The sequence below is a fragment of the Embiotoca jacksoni genome, unplaced genomic scaffold, assembly GCF_022577435.1.
Source record: "Embiotoca jacksoni isolate LCO1_2020_lvr unplaced genomic scaffold, fEmbJac1.0.p SCAF_4, whole genome shotgun sequence".
Taxonomy (NCBI): domain Eukaryota; kingdom Metazoa; phylum Chordata; class Actinopteri; family Embiotocidae; genus Embiotoca; species Embiotoca jacksoni.
In genome coordinates, this window is record NW_027185392.1 from 18,892,069 (window position 1) to 18,901,995 (window position 9,927).

The 9,927-nt window shown below is 42.5% G+C and overlaps 1 protein-coding gene across 1 annotated transcript; it reads left to right on the forward strand.

The window, feature by feature from the left end:
* The first annotated feature begins 854 nt into the window (after positions 1-854).
* Positions 855-9,842, forward strand: soul5l (heme-binding protein soul5, like). Its single transcript, XM_069166953.1, has 7 exons — positions 855-1,087; positions 1,922-1,984; positions 3,496-3,577; positions 3,708-3,828; positions 3,914-4,053; positions 5,590-5,753; positions 6,279-9,842. Coding segments are annotated over exons 1-7 (1,128 nt in total). The 5' UTR covers positions 855-1,085; the 3' UTR covers positions 6,835-9,842.
* The last annotated feature ends 85 nt before the right edge of the window (positions 9,843-9,927 follow it).

Genomic DNA, 9,927 nt, shown 5'->3' on the forward strand with positions numbered 1-9,927 from the left:
TTTATACAGGTCATGAGTTGAGATTCAGAGTACTTTCTTAAAGTGAGAGGACTAATCTAACCGGTCTGTGGGAGCCGGAATTCTTTCTGGTTGGTAGAGGATCAAATACTTATTTCACACAATCAAATACAAATCAATTTATAACTTTTATATGATGTGATTTTCTGGATTTTTTTTGGGGGGGATATTCTGTCTCTCACTGTTAAAATAAACCTACCATTACAATTATAGACCGTTCATTTCTTTGTCAGTGGGCAAACTTACAAAATTGGCACGGGATCCAATAATTATTTCCTTCACTGTAGGTCACGGAAATTCAGCTTTTTAGTTGGTGAAATTCTGGAAAAACTCAGGGAATCTGACATTTGAATTTGAATGGGAAACCTGCGGATGAAACAAGACATTTGAATAGATCTTTTTCAATTCTGGGAGCTTGTGGTGGCTATTTCATAGAGCACAAACAATTTACTCATCAAGAAAATAATGATCAACTGATGAGGAAAAATTATCTAGTCTAGAAAATTTGAATCTAAAACTGCATTTCATGGGGTTTTTTTTGTTTTTTTTTATTTTTTGAGGAAGATATGACAAACCAATGTGTCCCTTAAGTCTGCTCATGTAGAGCTTGAATCTCCCACAATAATAGGGTACAGTCTGAGTTTGCTACATTGCCTTACATAGCTTCCTGTAGAATATGAAGAATCCACATCAGAAGTGTAGTCCTGGGACCTCCTCCTCTTAAACCGTTCAGATTTGCATTGTGCGATGTTACTAATGGTGCATTTTTGATCAGACTTCCTCGTCACTGCTGCAGCGCTGGAGGTGAACTCGCAGTAAAATAATAATAAAAATAAAAAACAGGTACATATCGTCTGTCCAGTGTTGGTCCGGTCCGGTATCACAGTCTGGAGGCTGGTGCCAGCTCAGCCCCTCCCTCCCTCCCTCCCTCCCTCTCGCGAGCTGCAGCTGCACGTTGGTCCTCACTGCAGTCCGCAGTAAATCCACTGGCGCCCGTCAGAGTGCAGCAGACTGCAGTCTCCATCACACTGCTCCTCCCTGCGCTTCCCCGGCAGGTGGAAAGGACAATGTGAGTATCACCTCTTATGTTTTCTAGTTGAAGTAAAAAATCCAAAGCTACGATTATGATTTTTGATAGTTAAGAACTGACCACATCTGAGGCTTATTTTTAACGACTTTTTTTTTTTTTGTGGCGTCATGCTCAGGTGAAGTTGGTTTTTGCGTCGTCTGCCGTCATTGCGCATGCAGGAAATCCAACCGTTTTACTGAATATTTTGCAGGCTGCTTGTGCACTAACAGAGATGATATGAAACTGAATTAATGATTGTATTTGGAGACAATTCACCCTGTTCTTTAAAATCTTCTTTTGTTAAACCTTTTTTTTTTGTCTGTCATCGTCTGTTCGGTCTCATAAAACGGTAAAAAAAAAAAAAAAAAAAAAAAAAAAGGTTACGATCTGAACGCTTGACCTCAAAACGCCTTTGATTTTGAAAAGACAGCCTGATGATGCAGCAGATCTGTGGGTGTTGTGTGTTGTGTGTGTGTGTGTGTGTGTGTGTGTGTGCGTGCGTGCGCGCGCGCGCGCGGGCGCGTTGCTCTAAGAGGCAGGGAAACGTGTCCCGTTTCATCTCTGCAGTGCAAACTCCGGAATGCAGCACCCTGACGCGCAGACGGGCACACTGAAGATCTGTCCACCTCCTCAGATGTTTATGACTTCTGTTTTTTTGCACATTTGTATTATACCTTCCTTAAAGAGTGAACCTGTTTGAGAAATTAAGATATCTTGTCCTTTACAGCAATTGTACTAAACATTTTATTTTGTAGTTTGTCATTCATTTCTCTTTAACTTGTACAATAAGGGCATATTGTATGGAGATGTTTGATTTGTGTGTCCTTCCCCCAGGGCTTTCATCTACTCAGTCGTAGCGATTTTGGCCCTTGTGGTCTCAGCTGAAGGTAGTGTTGGGTAAGTTGAATGCTTCAGTTGGATGGATGTCGCCTTTACGTAGCTACCACATGGCCAAAAGCACGTTGACATCAAAACAGACCCAAAATGTAAATGAAACCGCCACAAATTCATCTGGCAGATACGTTCCTCCATTTTACCCCCCCAACACTGTGATGCCGAGCAGAGGATCGATCCGTGACCACTCCCAGCACCTGAGTTACAGTCACCGCATGTAACAATGTCCAACATCTTTCCAACACAAAGGGCATTAATGCGCTATTACAGAAAGCCTCCACCCCAGAATAGATTTTAATGAGATCTTGGAAGCTGTGCTGCGGGGATTGTTTTCTTTCCCCATTCAGCCACGAGAGCATTAGAGGGATCGGGTACTAACAAAGTTTCTGAAGACAAACAAGGAATTACATTGTGACACCCGTAACACCTCTGAACTTAAAGGTGGGTGGAGCGCTGTCTGGCTCAAGGTCAAAGCTGAAAGCAAAGGTGGTGGTGCACATCTTTTAAAGTCCTCTTGAAGTCCAGTCGTTTTGTTGCTTTCCTTCATTCTTTTTCTTTATACTTTGTGGGTTATATATGTATTTTTATTGATGGATCGTATGGTCGTTCTGTCAGTCTGTCTACTCACCACTTTGGTCCGGCCTGAAACATCTCTACTCGATGGATTGACATAAATTTTGTTCCAGATACTCAACATCCCCCGAGGGTAAATTCTGAAGCCTTTAATGAACTGCTAACTTTCCCTTTAGTGACAGCAGCAGGTCAAACTTTATTAATTATTTAGTGATTTACTTTACCTACTTCATGGATATCTCGGCTTCCATGACTTTTCCTCTACCGTCAGTTTATTTTTGTCACATTGTGAAATGCCTGGATAACTATTGGATGGATTACCATTTAAATTTGGCAAACATTCACGTTCCCCTCAGGAATAAATTGCGGTTACGTTGATCTCCCGACTTTCAATCCAGCAACTTTCAGTGTCATTGTCACATCATATATTAGCATTGTCATTGGGAGCATGTTAGCATGCTAATGTTGTGGCTGACTCCATCCTCCCACAGATGCGAGCATGACTGTAGACCGCCAGTCCTATCCCTTGTTTTATAATGCATTATATATATATCTATATATATATTCATAAATAAAGTTTGATTGCTCGTCACTGCTGAGACTTCCAGTTCATCCCAAAGGTGGATGGATCGGATTGAGCTCAGGGTTCTGCACAGACCAGAGAAGTTCCTCCACACCAGACAGGGAAAACATTTCTTTATGGACCTGGCGTTGTGCGTGGCAGAGTGCCCAGTTGAAAAAGCGAAATGCTTTCCTTAAACTGTCACCACAAAGCTGGAAGACCACTGTTGTCTAAAATGTCAGTGCGTGTAGCGACATTTAAGGTTTTCTTAATCTGAACAAGTCAAGTCCAAACGTTTAAAATCAAAGGTGTCCACGTGCTCATGTCCGTATAGTGTTGCTGGGTTATAATATTGTTTTTAAATGCCACTTCATTATAGACTGAGTACCAACACCAGCTTCTGCACGGAGTCAAAGGAGTGTCTGGAATATGAGCTGGTCTGCAAAACAGATGAGTACGAAGTGAGTGAAAACCCCCATCAGCTAGCACACACACACACACACACACACACACACACACACACACACACACACACACACATACACACATACATGGCTTGTGTATCTCACAGCTATCGTTGTTTGTGTTCAGGTGCGACACTACAGCCCCACTCGCTGGGTGTCAACAGATGCCGAAGCCTATTTCATGGGAGTGGGTGCAGCCATGGCTTTCAGGAAACTTTTCCTGTACATCACCGGAGCCAATGAAGGAGGTGAGGACAGGACGGGAGGGGCAAGTCAAGCTGTGATGGTGTGTGTCTGCGTTGTTCATTTTATTTGTGTGTGTGTCCCGGGCAGGCGTCCAGATGGAGATGACCGCCCCTGTCCTGGTCAAGGTCCCAGAGGAGACCAAGATGTGGGAGCCGGCTATCTACACGCTCAACTTCCCGCTGCCTGCAGCCTATCAGGACAAGCCGCCTGCACCCACTAATGACAAGGTGAGCTGACACATGATGAGCCAATAGGTGCAGAGTGAGGCAGTTTTTCTGGAGCCGGCCGGCTGCCTTTTCCTGTAATGAGATCAAATGCTGTTTATCCTCCCAGTATACGTGTGTAATCTGATCAGTGATTTTTGCTTCCAGATCAATAGAGAGCACTGATGGATGTACAGTATTTAGTGCTGCTCTCACTCAGCAGAATATAAATAAATAGTGCTGCTTCAGGAAGGTGTCAGTGCTTCCTGTGGGTCCTGTATGTGTTTTATGATTTCATCATCATGAAATGGTTCAGAAATAAAGGACTTCATAACTCAATATACAGCATTCAGTCCAGTGTTAGCAGGAGGTCAATTATAGTTTATGTTTTAATGATTTCCACCAAAACACATTGATGAGGGTGGAGCAAACATTTATAAGCATCTGAGTTTACCACTTTTTTGTGTCCACCGGTATGTGCACATTTGCGATTTCACCGAGGACTTGAGCAGAGTGCACATCACATCTTGAGTCAAAATCATGAAATCACCAACAGAGACCCTTGAAATGCTTCAAAAAATCAACAGTGTCCGAGGTGACATTTGTGTTTTACGAGGGGCAGAATCTCCAAAACCCAAAAAAGTTGCATCAGGCCGGGAGCTGACCCGCCGGGTTTTCTTTGACATTTGCCGGATTGTGCTCTTTAAACTCGTCCCCCAGGATCAGACTGTCAGCAGCGAGTTCTACTGCGATATGTTGAGGTGTCTGAGAGAAACAATCTGGTGCTAATGACCTGAACTGTGGCACAATAACACCCAGGTTCTCCAACATGAGAATGCACCTGCAACAGCACAATGGTTGCTCCCCATCACCGGATTCAGCTCCCTCTAACTTCTTTCTGTTCCGCAAAAATGAGACACAAAATTTGATGTGCAGATCGCCGCTCAACTTTCAGAACCATGGTGACAAAAATGTGTATAACTCAGGTACTGATGTTGATCAGGTGAAGAATCTTGGGATAATGACTCCTGAAGGTTATAGCTTCCCCCTGCTCCATGCACGTCACGGTGCTGTGCTCCATTCATGCGCAACAGCAGCAGTCTGAGAAGTCTTTGATTGCCCCTTTTATAGTCATATTTTCATAAATTGCCTCTCTAACATTTAATTTAGTAGAATAATTCTTTCTTCTTTTCCAGTCACGTTTCAGCATCAGGCTTTATTTCGTTCCTGTGACCGAGAAGCTTTCTGGTTAATAGACTATAGCCTACCTAAAAATAAAGTTAGTAGCACATAACGACTGGCATTATCTTAAGTCATCGTATTGTGACTATACGAAGTTTAAGGATATTAATGTCAGGTTTTTGATCCCGAATGAAGTTTTCGGAAATGTCTGCCCTTCAAATGGTTCTTACTGTAGCTTCACATTCTGCATTATGTATCCATGGTAACGTAAACTTTTGTAATTGTATTTGTGCTGCGTTCTCCGCTGCACTGGACTTTTGTCCGTACTGCGGTGTTGCCTTGGTGTTTGCTGATGTCGCATCTCTGTCACCTGCGCAGCTGTATTTCACGGAGATGCCGGAGATGGACGTGTACGTGAGGACTTATGGAGGCTGGATGCTGTCGGTCACCTCCAGGGTTCACGCCCACCTGCTGACCAAAGAGCTGGAGAGGGTTCGAGCCTCCTACAACCACAGCTATCACTACGGAGTCGGCTACGACAGGTGTCCCACACACATCTAGCATTTCACAGTTCTGTCGGAGCAGTCATGACTTTTATTTTTGCACAAATCATCCATGTACAGAGATTTAATATTCTAGTGAGGGATTTATTTATTTTGCCATCAGTCAATGAGCGTAACTTTTAGTACAGGGGCCTCCGACCTTTTTTCCCTCTAAGAGCTCCTGAAAGAAACACGTCTAGATCAAAACCTGGTACATAGCCGGACCCTGTGTGAAACTATTAATATTACCTTGGCTTCCCACTCAAGTAAGTCTATGTGTGGGAAACCTTCTACGAGGTACTCGGAATCAGGTCGCGCGCTACGGAAAGTTTGCGAGCCGCAGGTTGGAGACCCTTGTGTCACAAGTTACAACTACATAGAGAAGTCAATTTTGAGGGTTGCATGGACTTGGTCTTGATAGATTACACGCAACTCACTTTTGTTGTGTTTGTCTTCTTGCTCTTTTCCTGTGTGTGTGTGTGTGTGTGTGTGTGTGTGTGTGTGTGTGTGTGTGTGTGTGTGTAGTCCCTTGAAGCTGTTGAACAGGCACAATGAGGTGTGGTATGTGGCAGAGGGCGAGCCAGTTTGCAAAGACCCACAGGAGCCGACTCCTCCACACACGCCCAGGCCGACTCCGACCGAATCTCCCACAGACTCCTCGTCTGACCCCCTCCCACACACACTCTCTGATTCGCCCTCACTCACTCACTCTAACCTGTCTTCCAACACGACCTCAAACACGACCTCCAACTTAAACTCGACCTCCAACTTAAACACGACCTCCAACTTAAACACGACCTACAACTCCTCTTCACTGCAGCCCTCTGACACATCCACTCCCCCCCCATCTCACGCTCCATCCAGTCCCGCATCCGACCTGCCCGCCGACGCCGCGTTCAGCAATCCCCCGACCTCCGCCCAGATCCTGCTGGACCCAACCACCAACTCTTCCGATCCCGTCTCGGTGAGCCCATCACTGGAGCCGCAGTCTGACGCTGCCCTGTGGAACAACACAGCTCACAGCCCTGTGGACACGCGAGGTGACAGTGACCCTGTCGTCAAGCCGGAGGATGCTCATTAGCAACAGGCAGATGTGATTCAAGCAGCTATTCCAGGTATATTAACATGGAATCTAAATAGAAAGCAAAACACTAGAGGTGTGACGGAAACATGAGTGAATGTGTGCGATAGATGGCCAGGCTGTTCTCTTCCTCCTTATCTCTCTATTCCTGTGTGTTACACCGACTCCTCCTTATGGCACTTAGTGTTTTAACTCTATGTTCTATCTATCACAGCTTTGCACCTGCAGCTTCCTGTATCACTGAACACATGCCTTTCCACTTTGTCGTTCTGAGATTATCATCATAGAATTAAGTGTATGTATTAGTTAGAGAGTAAGTATTCAAAGTTATTGTGTTGATTCTCAAAGCTAGCGCTGAAGGCAGGAACAGACATCCTCTAACATCAGTTTAATCCAAAAACAAACTGGTAGGACTTCACTGGAAATCGGTGTAATTGATTTAATAAAATGCTGGGGCTAACCAAAGTAGAGCTTCATATCGGAGGAAACTTAACTATCTTAATGTGGAGTTTGAGGCTGTAATTAGTGATTCTTGAAACTTTCTGTCCGGCCACCACTTCCTACAAACTTCATCAGTTACTTTCATGACACCTGTGGCAACATATTGGTGAATCATCATAAAATCAGGCAAAGTATTCATTGGGATCTTTGTTGCAATCTTAAACCTAACTACTAATATTGAAATTTACTAAATTATTATAATTATTTAAATTTGACTTGGTATTAAACTTTACCCCCCCCCCTCCAGTATTTGTGCTGAAAAGTGCCTGCCGAACACTGGCCATATATTTTGCATTTTAAATATATTTTCACTTATATTTTGGAATTCATTCCCCTTTTTGCTGTATTTGCTTTGGCCAGTTCAGTGAAGCTATTTATTCTGACAATATAAATGGATTGTGACACGAGGGATATCAACAAAATAGTATGCCATGTACAACATGTCTCGTTGTGAGATGTTCCCTGAATTTTTCATTTTAAAAGCTCAGCAAAAGTAAATAAAAGCAATAGTTATTTTAAAGTTTTTGAATGAAGTCGTCTAACTCACATAAGTCAGTCATTAAATATTTACACCAATTAAGTTTTCTTTCCACTAACTTGGATCAAAATGTTTTGGGACTAAATTAGATGCCCTCATATTCAGACTTATTCTCCCAGTTTAAGCAGTTACACATGAATCTATCAAAAATGTTTAAAATTACTTTCCCCACCAAATTCCCCAAGTCTGTTGTTTCGTGCTTCCCAACATTATTTTAAAGGCACTGTTGAGTGTTTGACCACTAGAGGCACTGAAGAGCAGGTTTGTTGCATTTGTATCTGGTGTTTTACCAGCACGTAGAGGACGATGTCAGGTCCAACATGATACATGTGATGTGGCAGAATGACAACAGCTGGTGACACTAATTTGTCATAACAGGAAGAAATTTACCAGTGAAGATGAAAAACATTACAAGTCAATTAACACTGCAGTAATTGGGCTTTAAGTAAACTTATGGCCATTTCTTTAGCTGCATCTGTTGAACTGCTCATTGAAGCAGCTCAAGCTCCAACTTCTAAAATGTGTGTGCTTCATAAACATCGTCAATTTAGCAGCGCAGAAGATCTTTACAATCACCCAAGATCAGTGTCACCGACTCAGTATTCGATTAAAAGCCAAATATAGTCACAATCTTCCCTTCTTTTTCTGAATTATGTCATTGCGTTCACAAGTATAAGATGGACATGTGGTACCAGATCTATAAACAGTGGAATGTTATCTATTCATCGTTGAGTCCCAGTGAATGTTTGCTGTACATTTCAAGAAAGTCCTTAGAGGCATTTCTGAGATATGGAGTTCAAAATAATGGGATGGACGTGAGGTCTCAGTGGCCTTGACCTTTGATCACCAAATACTTGATGTAATGAACCTCGATTCTCAGTGAAAGTTTGTACCAAATTCGAAGAAACTCCTTAAAGGCATTTCTTATATATTGCATTCATGAGAGTGGAACCGGCAGATGTGAGATCACAGTGACCTTGACTTTTGGCAAGTTTTTGACAACTACCAAAATTGAATCAGTGGATTCTTGAATCCACTTTGAACGTTTGTGTCAAATCCAAAGAAATTCCTTCAAGGCATTCCTGAGATAATGGTTTCATGAGATTGGGACAGATTGATGGGACGGATATAAGAACACAGCCTCTTTGACCGTTGACAACCAAAACCTAATCAGTTCATCATTGAGTCGAAGTGAACATTTGTACCAAATTTGAAGAAACTCTTTAAAGGCATTTTTGAGACTTCACATTCACGAGAATAAGACCGACATATTTACGTAGAGATGGACAGACAACTCGGAAAAACATAATGCCTCCGGCTACGGCTGTCACCGGCACGGAGGCAAGAAAACATCCAGTGAGCTGCAGTTCTCTGTGTGAGTTTTAAGAAGAATGACCCGACTGGTTCAAGCAGATTTGCGATTCCTGCTGCAACATTCGATGGTACGGTCCGAATTTGGCACAAACAACACATAAGCATGGATCCATCTTGCCCTCTATCAATAATTCACTCTAGTGGTGGTGTAATAGTGTGGGCAATGTTTTCTTGGCACACTTTTGGCCAACTGAGCATCATTTAAACAAAACAAAATGTTAACAAAACTGTTTATTTCCAAAGGAAATCTCACAAGTTTCTGTTTGCTGGTTTTTACTCCATTCAGCACTTGCGTGAAATCTTGCTCAAATCTTTCTGCGTATTTACATCAATAAGATCACTACATAATAATTCCTATTTTTGTTTTAATCCTTATTTTTATCCTCGGTATAGCATTGCTTTGCAAATTGTGTTGTAAACCCTACAGTCTGATCTAATCATGGTAGGACTGCCCCAAAGCTCCCAAAGAATCACACCTGATCGAACCAATGCAATAAGAGTTATGTATGTTAATATATAACATTCTTTATCAACACATCTCTGAGCTACACACTGTATGTTCTGTTAAAAGTGCAATAAAAAAACATAAACTCTTGTTTTATTCATTATTATATTGGTGGCTTTACACTTCCTTAACCAGGAGAATCATTTGCTTACTGTGATTGTTTGCACAGGTCTTT

Excerpts from the sequence above, each read along its gene's own strand:
- soul5l (XM_069166953.1), top strand. Across the intron at positions 4,054-5,589 it reads CTGCACCCACTAATGACAAG|CTGTATTTCACGGAGATGCC; the intron begins GTGAGCTGACAC and ends TCACCTGCGCAG. Across the intron at positions 5,754-6,278 it reads TACGGAGTCGGCTACGACAG|TCCCTTGAAGCTGTTGAACA; the intron begins GTGTCCCACACA and ends GTGTGTGTGTAG.